The sequence below is a fragment of the Cariama cristata genome, unplaced genomic scaffold, assembly GCF_000690535.1.
Source record: "Cariama cristata isolate BGI_N322 unplaced genomic scaffold, ASM69053v1 scaffold3111, whole genome shotgun sequence".
Lineage (NCBI taxonomy): Eukaryota > Metazoa > Chordata > Aves > Cariamiformes > Cariamidae > Cariama > Cariama cristata.
The window spans coordinates 1-13921 of NW_009597344.1; the positions used below are offsets into that span (position 1 = coordinate 1).

The 13921-nt window shown below is 46.9% G+C and overlaps 1 protein-coding gene across 1 annotated transcript; it reads left to right on the plus strand.

Moving 5' to 3' along the window:
• Nucleotides 1-92: 92 nt before the first annotated feature.
• LOC104168270 (cullin-9-like) lies at nt 93-10972 on the plus strand. Its single transcript, XM_009708813.1, has 11 exons — nt 93-527; nt 820-960; nt 5049-5213; nt 5303-5466; nt 6296-6389; nt 6612-6686; nt 7181-7291; nt 9016-9133; nt 9471-9604; nt 9800-9891; nt 10771-10972. The coding sequence occupies exons 1-11, from the start codon at nt 93-95 to the stop codon at nt 10970-10972; spliced, it is 1731 nt and encodes a 576-aa protein (XP_009707115.1).
• The last annotated feature ends 2949 nt before the right edge of the window (nt 10973-13921 follow it).

Sequence of the window (13921 nt, forward strand, 5' to 3'; positions counted from 1 at the left end):
TCTCTTGGGGGTCAGGCACAGATGGTTTTCCAGAGCAGGCCACCAAAGTCATCTCCAGATGAGGACAGCATAGACTGCCTGTATTGGTAGGGATGCGTGTCACCATGTGTGGAGGGGTGTGCATCTCCACCCTGTATGGACGTGACACATTTCTCCATGTCAGGTTGAATCCTGGCATAAGCAGGTCGGAGGAGTTTCTCATGGCAATGCTGCAGGTGCCAATGGGGCACACGCTTAGTCCAGAGGAGGCGAAGCTGCTCATGAACCAGACAGTACAGCAGGTCCAGGATACTCTGAGCATCCCAGATGATGTTGCTCGGCACCTCCTCATGCACTGCAGGTGGAATGTGGATTTCCTGATCCAGTCCTATGTGGAGAACCGCGAGACCCTGCTCATCTCCTCTGGGCTGCAAGTGCAGGATGCCCAGCCTCCCCCAAGCCCAGGAACCCACTGCCCAGTCTGTGTGAACCAGCTGTGTCCCACTGAGAAGCCACCAACCCTCTGCTGCATGCACTACTGCTGCAAGGTGAAGGTCCTGGGGTCTTTGGCTCCTGTAACTTGGTAGGGAATTGCTGCTGCCTAGTTGGAGCAGCTGTTCTTTGTCTGAAGCTGCTATCAGGTGATTCTCACAGAAATCATACATTCTCATTTCTCAGCTTCCTTGTTTGTTGTGATCCTTCAACTCCTGATTAGTCTGTTCCCACTTGTGTGTATTTGAGTACTTAGCCACGGTTTGGGTGGGGTGGGCTTCCAGGATCACATGACCCAGGTGATGCAGGTCCTGTTTAGCTCTAATCTCTCCTCTTCTGCCTTCACAGCCCTGTTGGAGTGAGTATCTCACAACTCGCATTGAACAGAACATGGTTGTCAACTGCACCTGTCCCATATCTGAGTGCCGTGCACAGCCGACTACAGCCTTCATTTATTCCATTGTTTCCTCTGAGGACATTATAGCCAAGGTGAGGGAGAGGTGGTTACTGGGTGTAATAAGCTCTGTTTCATTTTGGTCAGCACTAGCAGATAATCTTGCTGCTGCTTTTTCCCTTCCTAAGAGTGGCAGTGGGATAGTTGAGGTAGACCAGATTTCTGCCCCGTGGTGTCTGTTGTCTCTGATCATGGTCAATACCAGCTATTGAGGAAAGCATAACATCAGCAAAAGAGCACAGTGGTATTTCCTCTAAACATATCTCCAGCAAACAACGTTTCACGTGCATCCTTAGTTGAGGACCAGGTGAGAACTGTGGTAGCAGCTCATGACAAGTATCCTCTGCTGGCATGCTGGAAGCAGTTGTAAAATTTAGGACAAATGAAGAGAAAACATTTGAGCAATTTCATTTTATCACTGCATCAGTGACTGCAACGTCCTTTCTCTTCCATGAGTCTCTGGCTTTGAGCACCTCAGGTTTTTGTGAAGATGACACAAGTTGCCACAGACTTAATCTTCACTCTAAGTCTGTGTGGATCTACAGACATCTCTAAACCAAGCTTCCTGAGCTCTGCTCACCTTAGTCCACAGTCAGCAACAGACAGCAGGAGCTGCTGCTTCTGAAGCAGAAGCTACTTTTTCTCCCTAATCTTTGAGCTTTTAGTTATTAGAGCTGAATGTTCTCCCCACCTAATGGCAGAGCTGTGGCTGTTGCATGACAGTGTTTTTGTTAATTGCTGGACAGAACACGTGTCTCATCTGTTTTGCACTGCTCTGTTGTTTGACAGGTCTCCGCCAGCAATTGCTTCACCAAAAATATTCTCCTCCTCTTCCAGCTCGTTACTGTCATCATCCTGTGTGAACAGTTATAAGGAGAAATGAACAATAGTCATAGACTGCTTTATCTTACAATTTTTCTTTAGGCTTGCAAACTGGCAACTGAAGTGGGCAAGGCTACAGAAAAGTGTCTCTTTCGATGTATCTTTTGTATCTTGTTTTCTGTAAGAAGTGCTTGAAGAATTAGTACCTGTGTCTGGGCAGTTAGTTCTTACTGGCTTTGCAAATCCCGTAGTCGCACCTGTCCAGAGCAGGATTTAACATCCTATTGCTATGGCTATTTTATTATTAAAAAAAAATATGATTGCAGCAAGTTTTAACAAGTTGCTGTGATACTGTCACTGAAATGTTATCTGTTTCCCTTTTTGCTCAGTAAGTGGTATGGCTGGAGTGTTAATGCTTTGTGCGGAGTTACACATACAGTCACAGAATACTTCAGGTTACAATAATCTGTGGAGATCTCTGGTCCAACCCTGTGCTCAAAATAGCCAGATTATTGTGTGAAGATCTGACACTGAAGTTAAAACATGCTGCTCCAGGTTCAGTCGCCTCTGCATCTTATGTTTAGGTAGCTCTAGGCAGTGGTAAGATCCCCCTTGCCTGCCTTCTCCCCATGCTGAACAGACCCAGCTCTCTCGGCCTCCCCTCTTACATTCTTTGCTCCAGCCCCTTACTGTTTTGGAGGCCTATGGATGACATTTTCTCTAATCTGTTAATGTCTGTCTTGTACTTGAGGGCCCAAACTGTTCCCAGTATCCAAGTGTGTCACCAGTGCCAAATAGCTGTGAGAAATCCCTTCCCTTGCCTGCTGAGTTTAAGCTTTTCATGCTTGTGTTCCTACAGTATATAAACCCCTCATGTTTCTGAAAGAGGTTTTCTCTCAACCTTGTTTCCCTCAAGTTCCTTGCGAGTCTATTCTTCAGAGGTGGTCTTCCATTCTGCCCCCAGAGACTCTCTGCTGGCAGTCATGCCATAGGCTTCATACCTAGATTAACTCCAGTGTGTGCAAAGGTTCCTCTAAAATCTGTTGGTCGGTGTCGTGTGGTACTTGGCAACTTCTTGATTGTACCTGGCTAGTTTTCTTCCCAGACCTTCATTGGACACTTGTTCCCTCTCCTTTTAGGCTTCCTCTTTCTGTTATGGTTCCAGTAGGAATCCTAGACCTGCTTCAGCAGTTGCATCTCTGTCTCCTCCTCACCAAGAAAACAGGATGGAGCAGAGCAAAACTCCAGACATCAGGTGTTGTGAAATTCAGCCTCTGTGAAGGCTGTGATTTGGTGCGATCTGCTGACTCAAGTACCCATTTATTTCTCTGGGTACTGCTGTCTAGGCAGAAATGATCACATCGTCTCTCAACAGGATGATAACAGACCCAGATGATGACTCTCTGAGAAGAATGAGGTGGTTTTATTGAAACTTTGCTTCCACCAGGCATTTTGAAATGACACAGGCTGACATCCTCGCAGCCTATCAGCGCACACTCTCTGGTTTACGTTGCCTGAGAGAGAGAATGAACACAAGAGAATAAATGAGAAATGAATGAGAAACCTGTCGGAGCCTTTCAGTGCTCAGGGCTTGCACCTTTTCTCTCTAGTGCTTGTTGTGACCTGTATTGTCCTTTCTGTGCATGATAGCTTTAGAGCAGCTTTCCAGGTATGCAAAAATCTCTGCAGCAGGGCTGTGAAGACTACAGGATTTCTTCTGAACTTCCTCTAGCTTTCTGTATGTTTGCACAGTCCTTACCCTATAGTAACTGAGCATAGAAAACTAAGCTACTGTGTGCAGTATGGTTGTATCCCTGGGTCCCTACTTGAACAGTCCCTTATTGATAACCAATTTTCCTTGTCCTCTGCGGTAATGTCGAGAGGCTGTAGGCAAAGTGAGTCTCCTTCCCCTTTGCGCATCATGTAACTAAGCAAAAGTCTGCTGAGGAACTTAAAATCAGAAGAAGTTAAAAAGAGCACTGGATGGCTTTCTATGGTGAGATGATTGGCTTGGTCGATGAGGAGTGATGTTGTTCATCTCAGCTTTATAACTTTCTACGCCATCATCCACAACATCCTCATAGAAAAAGCTGATGAAGTACAAGCTGGATGAGTGGATAGTGAGATGGCCTGCTGATCTCGAAGGGTTATGATCAATGGCAGAAGGCTCAGCTGGAGGCCAGTCACTAGTGGTCTAACCCAGAGGTTGATACTAAAGTTAACAGTTTAACATCTTCATTGATGACTTGAATGATGGGACCAAGTGCATCCTCAGCAAATTTACAGATAAACAGCTGGGAGGACTGGTTGATGCTCCAGATGGTTGTGCTGCCATTCAGAGGGACCTCAACAGGCTAGAGAACTTAGCAAACAAGAATATCATTAAGTTCAACAAAGGAAATGCCAAGTCTTGCTCCTGGGGTGGAATAACACAATGCAACAGTATGTGCTGGGGGCCAACCATCTGGAAAGCCCTGCAGGAAAAAAAAATGGGATCATGGTGGACAACGAGTTGAACATTAGCCAACAGTGTGCCCTCATGGCTAAAGGTCTGCTAGCATCTTGGCTTGAATTAGGAAGAGCATTGACAGCAGGTTGAGGAAGGCGATCCTTCCCTTCTACCCAGTGCTGGTGAGACCACATCTGGAGTACTATGTCCATCCCTGGGATCACCAGTACGAGAAAGACATGGACATACTGGGGAGAATCCAGCAAAAGGCCGCAAAGGTGATTTAGGTTTTGGAACACCTCTAGGAGAAGCTGGGAGCGCTGAGTTGGTTTAGCCTGGAGAAGAGAGGGATCAGGGGTAAATACAGAAATGGGATTAAGGAGGCAGTTTCTTCTTGGTGATATCCAGTGAAATAAGAGGCAGTGGATGCTAATTTGAATGCAAGGAATTCCATTTAAGCAAGAAAACTCTTTTTTTTTTAACAGGTAAGGATAATGGGATGTTGGAACAGGTTGGGCAGAGAGGCTTGTAGTCTCTATCCTTGGGTATGCTCAGAACTCAACTGGACGTGGTCCTGAGCAGCTCTGCTTTGAGCTGGAGGGGTTGGGTGAGTTTTTATCTCCAGAAGTGCCTTCCAACGGCAGCGATTCTGTGATTATATGAAACAGCCTTCAGATATTACCTGAGGGGTGGGCAATTTGCACAAAGGGAATGAAAGAATAAACTAACTTAGTGCTGTTTTGTTGTGAGCAGTTGTTCAGTCAGATGTAGAGCCCAGAGGCACCAAACCCCAGTTGTAAGGCATAACTCTGCAGCTTTTCTACCTTAAATCTCCTTGGCTTCTTACTACAGTATGAAAAAGCTCTCCTCAGAGGCTATGTCGAGTGTTGCTCCAACCTGACATGGTGCACCAACCCTCAGGGCTGTGATCAGATCCTTCTTAAGGATGGACTTGGCTATGGGGCAGCCTGTTCCAAGTGCTCCTGGATATCCTGCTTCAACTGCAACTTCCCAGAGGTGAGGCTGAGCTGAATCACGGGCAATGCTGTCTTGGATTTGGCACACACTATTCTGCTTTTGTGTTGTTGACTGGCTCTTTCTTTCAGGCCCATTATCCTGCCAGCTGCAGCCACATATCTCAGTGGGTGGATGATGATGGGTACTATGAGGGAATGACAAGTGAAGCCCAAAGCAAACATCTGGCTAAGCTCATTTCAAAGCACTGCCCAAGCTGCCACGCTCAGATAGAGAAAAATGAGGGCTGCCTGCAGTGAGTATCCATTTTTGTTTGCTACTGAAGACAGGAGAGAGTAAAGACAGGTCCATTGTGGTTTTGGGTTTGGGTGGGTTTTTTGGCTGTGGAATAAGAGTTATAGCAGGGCTGGTTTATAGTTTTAGAGGAATGAGTGATTGCTTTTAATTCCTAGGAAAAGCAAAATGTTCCCCTGCATTCAAAGTTAAATCCATTGATATCTGTAGTAGAACCAAAACTCATTTTGCAGTGCCTTTTTGTAGCACACACATCTGCTATAGACATACAGAGGTACAGGTTAGGGGAGTGGATAGCTCAGCATTTTTTTTTCATGCCCACCTATTCCTGTAACTTTAAGCAATTTTCTTTTAACTGCCTCTTTTGAATTGTCTTGGATCTCTGGCAGCTTTTTACATGATAGTTATCTCCAGCTTTGAAGGAGTTGGAGTTGGAAGGTTTAGGAGTTGCCAGTTGTTTCTTTCTTGCACCGGCACAGCCCTTAGTGCCCAGCTGTGATTTGTCCCCACGTGTTGTATGTGGCCCTAGGGCTGTGCATTGCCTTTCCGCACTGTGGATCTTGCTTAAAACTACAGCATGCTTAGTCCACCCTTCAAATACTTGGTTTAGCCAGCTCATTTTTGGAGAGACAATGACCAGTTTTAAGCATTATCCACTTCCAGCAAAGGCTTAAAAAAAAAAACCACGCAGGGAAATGCATAGTATTGAGTGAATGGGAGCGACTGGGTCGCACACTCCAGCCCTGTGATGTAGGAGAGCACTGGGAGGAACTGTCTGCAAGTGGCTGTTAAAATGAGAATCACTCAATCCTTATTCTCCTCCCATGCAGTATGACATGTGCAAAGTGTAATCACGGCTTCTGTTGGCGTTGCCTCAAGCCCTGGAGGCCGACTCATAAGGATTATTACAACTGCTCTGCTATGGTGAGTAGTTTGCTATATCCCAGTGGTTCATGCTTGTGTTCAGATGCACCTGGCTTCTCAGAGAGAGGATGAAGACCTCCACTTGTGCCTTTTTCTCTGGATTTTGTGCACTTGCCAGTAATATAGTTAGTATTGTCAAAGTCTGTATGGGTGGTAGCCATTTCCAGGCAACCCTGGTACTTGAGGGAAGTTGCTGCAGGTTACTTGTACCTTTCCTTTCAGGTGAGTAAAGCAGCTTGGCAGGAGAAGCGTTTTCAGGATTACAATGAGAGATGCACCTTTCATCATCATGCAAGGGTAAGGCCTCCTCCTTCCTTTGCAGATGCTGACTCTGTTGCCTTAGCCCTGGTAAGCAGGACAGGTTCTCTTGTGTCTCAGTGTATTTCACCTGAAGCTGAGAAGCAGGCTTTGGATCCAGGGAGGGATGCCTTGTCCTTTCACCCTTGCTCTGATGCAAGGGATAGTTCCTCGCTTGCTTTCTTCTACTAAGTCTGTTGTGGAAACCGAACACCTAACTTGTGGAATTCAGGTGCTGAAACTGATGCAGTACTTGGAAGCAATGGTGACTGAAGGCTGAACTCTGTCTAGAGCTGAGATACTGTAAAAGGTTGAAGTGATGGCACAGTAGGGATGTCATAGTTGGATGCAGTAAACGCTCTCCTGCTGCCTGCATCTTCTGGGATGGCACTTCAGAATGCTCAGCAATTACCTGTGTGGAAGGTACTATTTTTTCAATCTTGTGGAGCTTGACATTGACTTCTTTTTTTTTTCCCCTCCTTTGATTATTGCAGGAATTTGCCATAAGTTTGAGGAACAAGATTTCTTCCATCAGTGAGATGCCAAAAATTAGGACTTTGACCTTTGTTCTTGATGCCTGCAAAGTGCTAGAACAGGCACGGAAGGTAAGGCTGGATAACAGGCTTGTTGAGGTTTACACCTAATTCTGTTGGTCTGTTTTATGCATTTCTTAAAGTGAGGAGACTTGCTCTACTCCAAATGAGGGAAGACAGAAAAAGCTTGAGGGGAGGAATAGCATCAGGGCAGGGGAAGAGCTCATGTCTGCCTTTCCCTGCTCTCACTTTGAGTTGGGCTCTGTCTGCAGTGTTCCTCAGTCAGGTCATAGGATTTGGAGCTTAGCATAGCACAAGTTAACACCATGGGATCAGCACAAGGATCTATATTTAGGGTTTTCATGTACTGGGTTTGGTCCATTCCAATTTGAAATGCCCCAGTGGTGGCAGTTACCTTTTGAAAGCTCTCCTGATTCTGTTTCACAGTTAGGAAGTCCCTTGTGATGCTCATGTTATGATTTTTCTTTCTTAGCTTCGTTTCATGAGCTATAGGTGTCTTGGGAGCACTGAGTTACCTACTGCATGTCCTGATAGCCACATTATGAAGGATTTGCAGTGCAGCTTCCGGATGTGTGCAGTATCACAGAATGGTCAGGGTTGGAAGGGCCCTCTGGAGATCATCCAGCCCACCCCCCCCTGCCAAAGAAGGGTCACCTACAGCAAGTTGCACAGGGTTGCATCCAGGCAGGTTTTGAATATGCACTGTTCCAGTGCTCTGCCACCCTCAAAGTACAGAAGTTCTTCCTCATGTTCAGGTGGAACTTTCTGAGTTTCCATTTGTGCCTGTTGCCCCTTAATCTGTCGCTGGGCACCACTGGAGAGAGTCTGGCCCCATCCTCTTGGCACCCACCTTTAAGGTATTTATAAGCATTGATGAGATCCCCTCTCAGTCTTGTCTTCTCCCAGCTGAACAGATCCAGTTCCCTCAGCCTTTCCTCATCAGGGCGATGCTCCAGTCCCCTCATCATCTTCGTTGTCCTCCACTGGACTCTCTCCAGTAGTTCCTTGTCTTTCTTGAACTGGGGAGCCTGCAATGCCTTCTATCCCCTGAAACATAGGAAGGAGTTGGGAATTGCCTTTGCAGTGTTGCCTTTGCAATATATACCTTGTTTGTGCAGGCAGACTTGATTTTGAGAGGGGCCTGTGGAACAAGGGTGTCTGACCCTGTTTTGTCTTTTCAGTATGGTAGCCCCTGTATTTGCCAGGATACACATCAGTGTTGCTTGCTGCTGCTGGCTTTTCTGGCCCATTTTTTAAAATGGAAATGGTGGTCTTGTTTCCTGCTAGGTGCCTGGATGGCTTTAGGGGTCATTCATTCATAATAGGAGTCTGTCAGTTGTTGAAATGCCTTTGTTGTGGGCTCTTGGTGCTGTATAGCACCATGCCTGCTTCCCTTTGGGCTCAGTTCTCCCAGTTCATTGCCACTTGAGTTCAAGCTGGGCTGCCCAGCAATGTGTAGGTTCTGTGTGCTGGTTGTTTTGACTCTCTGCCTGCTGGTCAGTCACACTTGTTAGGCATTTATAGTCTGTGTTCTTGTGACTTCAGTACATAATAATTAAGGATTCATTTCCAATCCTGTGAATAGCTCTATGTAGCCTTGCACTGCTGTCACTTGGCATAATGGTTCACTGGGCTGTCACCACAGAGCAGAAGCACTGCCAGGCTTCTCTCGACCACTGATACGTAACGAAGTCTGGAAGGGTTTGATGCTACTCTCTTCTTGCCCACTCTGAAACTGAAGGAGGATGCTTACAGCATGATCTGTACTGCTCCAGGTGCTGGCCTACTCCTGTGTGTACGGCTATTATAACCAGGACACTGAGAGCATGGATATTGTGGAACAGCAGACTGAGAGCCTAGAGCTGCACACTAATGCTCTGCAGGTACTTCTGGGTAAGTCCTCCAGCCTCTCCAAAGCAGAGACTAGCCTTCCCAGCTGTCTGGTTCAAAGGGTGGCAGCTCTGTAGTGGGGCAATGGCATACTTGCCAGCACCCAGCTGGTCTCTCTCATTTTTTTGCCTTCTTGGTGTTATTTCTGGGAAGTCCACTGAAGCAGTTTGGCTGCTGGTGGAGACTGATACAGAAAGGAGCAACAAGTTCTCTTCTGAAAGAGGAATGTGTGTGCACAGGAGACCTAAGTAGCTGTAACTGGCTTCATAATCAGAGACAAGGGACGGTCTCTGCTTAAGAGTGTGGGAAGCAGCGTGACTTTATTGGCCTTGAATTGCAGAGGAAACCCTGCTGCAGTACCAGGACCTGGCCTCTTCTCTTCAGCTCCTGAAAGCAGAGCATTTCAATGCTGGTTTGGAGTTGGTACACCAGATCAAGGAGCGTCTCTTTGCAGTTCTCTGGCACTCCACACAGGTGAAGTCCACATGCCCATTAGCGGCTTATCTTGCTCTGGTCCAGTTTGATCTTGGGCAAATGTAGAAAAATGCTTGATCAGCTGAGGGGATAGACTCTCGGTGCTGTGTGTATGTAGGGAAGGGGTTGGCAGCCCAGAGTACAACTCAAATCTCATATTGTCTCTCTCTTCTGGCTATTCTTCCATGCTAGCAGGATTTCCATGTTGGGCTCCAGACTTTGGTAGATCCTGGTCAGAGAAAGGTGAAACTCTCAAATGTGCCTACTTCAGCCCCTGCCTGTATAGGGTGAGTTTTCTTAGCGGGGTAACAAGGAAAGGTGGATGAGTGCAGACAAAAAGCAGATGACAAGTTTTCTCCTGTACTCGCTGACATACAAAAGAGTTATTACTTGCATCCTGTGTTGTGGTTTGAGATAACAATGTAAGTGACATAGTGGTGTAGGGAGATCAGCAAAACCTCCACTTTGTATGCAGCTGTGGTCAAGAAAGCTCCATCACTGGTAGACCCAGTTATGGAGGTTCCTCTCCTTGAACTCTCTTGAGTTTCTCTGGAGAGTAGTATCAGAGATCTAGAACATGTCTAGATGAAAGAAGCAAGAATAAGGACATACATGGGGGGAGATGGAAGGGCCTGATATTTATTTTAAGAAGGGAATGGAGAAGAGGTGACACAGCTGTAAAACAGTGTGTTGAGAGATGAAATGGATGGTTTGTTGTTTCCCTGTTCTAGCATACTGAGCTGGCAGATGTTAAGTATGATTGGAAGGTGATGAGTTTGAAACAATGTCCATTCCTGTATGACATGCTGTTTAAACCAAGGAACAGAATTGGCATCTGCTATCCCAGTGTGACCAATCCCCTCTGACAGCCGCTGTGTTTCTAGGAGCTGAATGGGGTGCTGGGTGTTGCAAGAAAGAATGACAACTGAGTCAGCTTGTTGGCCCAGTCACAGGTGGCTGTCTGACACAGCCCTGTGCTGCACGCATGGAGAAGGCCATTTAATCACCTTCTCCTTAGGTGCATCTGCATGGCTGCTGTGTCCCTGAGACATGGCTTTGGATGGGGATGCTGAGGTGATGGTAGTAGGGGAGGAGGAGGGTGGTGTGAGGCTGGGTTGTGGTTGCTGCTCACAGCCAAGGCTCTGCTCTGATGTTCTTCTCAATAGGCCAAAACGTACCATCTTGTGTGACTCCCCCAACACAGATGAAGGTGGCAAAGAGGTTGAAGATGAGGAGTATGAACCGCAGTGGCAGGAAGACTATGATGATGATGATGACGACCTTGATGAAGACAACTTTCTGTTTGATGATGAGTCAGATAACCTTGATTGTGACTCATACTTTGATGATGATGATGCCTATGACTAGGAGTGGGCTGTCACCCAGCCTGCCAGCCTGGACCTCTGCCTCTACTCTGTCTCGACCAGTTTGTATTAGTGTCTTTCCTCAAAGACAGTGAGAAGCTCTCAGGCAGAACAAAGAGACATTTTCTCTGGGAGCTACTCACTCAGTGACTCTCCTTTAATATGCAGAAACATTGCTCTGGACAAATGGGCTGTGTTACTGTGGCCACCTCTCTCAGAAAGACAACTCCTCACCTTTCTCCCTTGTCTCCATTTCTGCCTATAGGTATCTAATTGAGTTAGAAAGTCACAGTCCAGCTGCAAAGGGAGGACTGTTTGCCACCATTTAAAGGACTGTTCAGTGTCCTTGGGCATGCTCTCCCTAAGGACGGGGCACAGGAGAGCATGGCATGTGTCCTAGCATGGCACTGGTTAATCCAGCCAGGGTCTAGAAACACTGTAAAGCGATGTGTTTACACTCAAGTCAAAGCCTCCCATCTGGAGCTGGTGGGATTCCCTCCAGAGCCACAGATGGATGTCGTTCAGTGCATTCCTCTAGTTGAGGGGGACAGCTTTTTTGCTGTTCGTTGGAGTTGTCTTTTCTGCTACGAAGCAGGATGGGCTGCTATGAATGCCACAAGTTTGCAGGACTGTTTTTAAGTGTATAAATGTATGCACGCACACATAGATGATATATACATATATATATATATATGCAGAGGTTGTTCAGATAATACTTTATGTTTGCAAAAAAGAAAACCCTGAGGAACAAGAGTTGAAAAAAGTTCTGTTTAAAAAAGAAACAGTTTTCTTCTAGCACAAGACTCCTTGTTGTCTTATGGGGACCACGGGTGTGAAGGGAGAGCAGGACATTCTTGAGTGAGGAGGATGTGACCTGGATGTGCTCCTCCTAGGAGTTATTTATGAAATTGGTATGCATTTGGGTTCCTCACCCAGGCCATGCAGTCTGCCCTGCAAAGTGGCTTTTCCTTCCTGGGCAGCTGAGGGAACAGTAAGAGGTATGGGGAGGGATAGGAAACAGGGCAGGGGACCAGACCACACAGAGTGATGGGGCTGGTGTTTCTGGGGGCAGATGTGAGACAGGATGCCTGCATGTTGATGGAGGTGGTAACGTCTGGTGCCCAGCAGAAGGCAGATATGGGACTGCTATTGGGGCTTGAGGGGTGATTTGGAGGTTTATGGGATTGTTTTGGAGATACAAGGCTCTTCCCAGACCTTGGGTATCATCTGTGAGGGATGTGGGGTTGTTAGGGGATGCTGGGCAGGGGACAACTGCCAGGGGCAGAACAGGGAGAGAGGACTGATTTTTCTGCTACCCCACCACTCGCTTGCTCCTAGTCCTGCAGACTCCCAGAGTCTGTCATGGTGCAAGTCCCAACCCTGCTGCCTTGATGCAGCCAATGGGTTCCCTGCCCCACAACCAGAGAGTGACACCTCTCTGGGCCCTCTCCTCAGTGGGAGGGATGTGGTGGGGATGCCCAGCCAGCCTCATCTTCCCCAGTGTGACCAGTCCTTGCAGGAACAGCCTGAATTCCCTGGGGTTGTTGGGGGACAGAGCAGAACATCCTACGTCCCTAGGTTCCTCATGCGGAGACTCATGCCTGGAATTCCTCATCCACTGGCTCCTGGATGCCTGCTTGAAACCCAAAAAGTCAGAAGGATTTAAGGTCTTACTTTCATGGACGATATTTGTACTGAAAATCAAGATCAAGCCTTGAATCTTCTGCTCCGTGGGAGGTTTCTGTCCTCCCTGAGCTCGGCTTAGGACACCTGTGTTATGGTTTGGTGGTGTGCTGCCCCAATCAAACTGCTCATGGACACTGTCCCTGGAGCAGGTCATACCAGGCACTTGGCATCAAAAGTGAGAGCCCTTTGGGGCTCACACCCTCAACACCTCATTGGTAACTGGAAAAAATGATCAGCAGTATTTCACCGGCAACTGGACCATGGCCTGTGTTGCACAACTGTGGGGCTTCCCATTTATTCTACACCTCTGATGTCTCTTCACAGCGCCAGACTAGTCAAGCTCAACAGGGTCTTCTTTCCCTGGCAATTCTACCAAACCTGTTCTCTTGGCTGTGGTTTTGCTGGAATAGTAAGTAGGGACAGTGGGAATCTCATTCATCCGTTCATGCACATCACTGTGCATTTGAGGAGGCATTTGGCTATTTATTGATCACACATAAATGACACATTTCTTTTCCGGGCTAAGTACAGTGGCCTGTCCACCTAGGTAAAGCTGGTTGATTTTGTTGGCAGATAAGATTGTGCAGCATGATTACCAAATTCCCTTTTATTCCCTGCCTACTATCCCTGCTACCTCCATTACTTCCAATGAGCATCCATTTCCCTAGATCATGACAACCCATCAATGTAATTTATTTAGTCAAATGAGTTTGCACATAACTTGCAAATATATGTATAATATCTACAGATTTGCTACCTGCACTCCTTCCTTCTTTCACCCTCCTTCCTTCTTTCACCTTCCCCTTCCTCCCTTCCTTATTTCCCTCCATCCTCACTGCACTTCCTTCCTTCCTTTTTTCCTTCTGTCCTTCCTATATTCCTTCATTTCTTTCTACTTTCCTTCCTACCTCCTCCTTTCTCTGTCCTTACCTTATGTACTTACCTACATACTTCAACTCCCTTTTTCCTGCCCTCCTGCCTTCTTGACTTTGTGCTTTCCTCTACTCCTCCTTGCCCACTTCCCTGCCTTCCTGACTTCTTTCCTTAATTACTATCGTCTTTCTTCTCTCCCTACTTTCCTTAACACCTCCTTCCTCTCTACCAGCCTGAATTACTTGCCTGCCTTCTCTCCTGCCTGCTTGCTTTCTTTTACCTTCCTTCCTTCCTTCATTCCATCCATCTTCACCTCGCCTTCCCCTTGCCTTTCTTCCCCCTCACCTTCCTGCCTTCCTTCTTTTCCTTCCCCCTTTCTCCCTTCCTTATTTCC

What these genes read in the sequence shown, in the direction of transcription:
- LOC104168270 (XM_009708813.1), top strand. Translation starts at nt 93, where the DNA reads ATGCGTGTCACCATGTGTGGAGGGGTGTGCATCTCCACCCTGTATGGA. An exon ending in AAAAATGAGGGCTGCCTGCA is followed by an intron (nt 5,467 to 6,295) that starts GTGAGTATCCAT and finishes CCTCCCATGCAG; the next exon opens with TATGACATGTGCAAAGTGTA. An exon ending in CCTTTCATCATCATGCAAGG is followed by an intron (nt 6,687 to 7,180) that starts GTAAGGCCTCCT and finishes TGATTATTGCAG; the next exon opens with GAATTTGCCATAAGTTTGAG.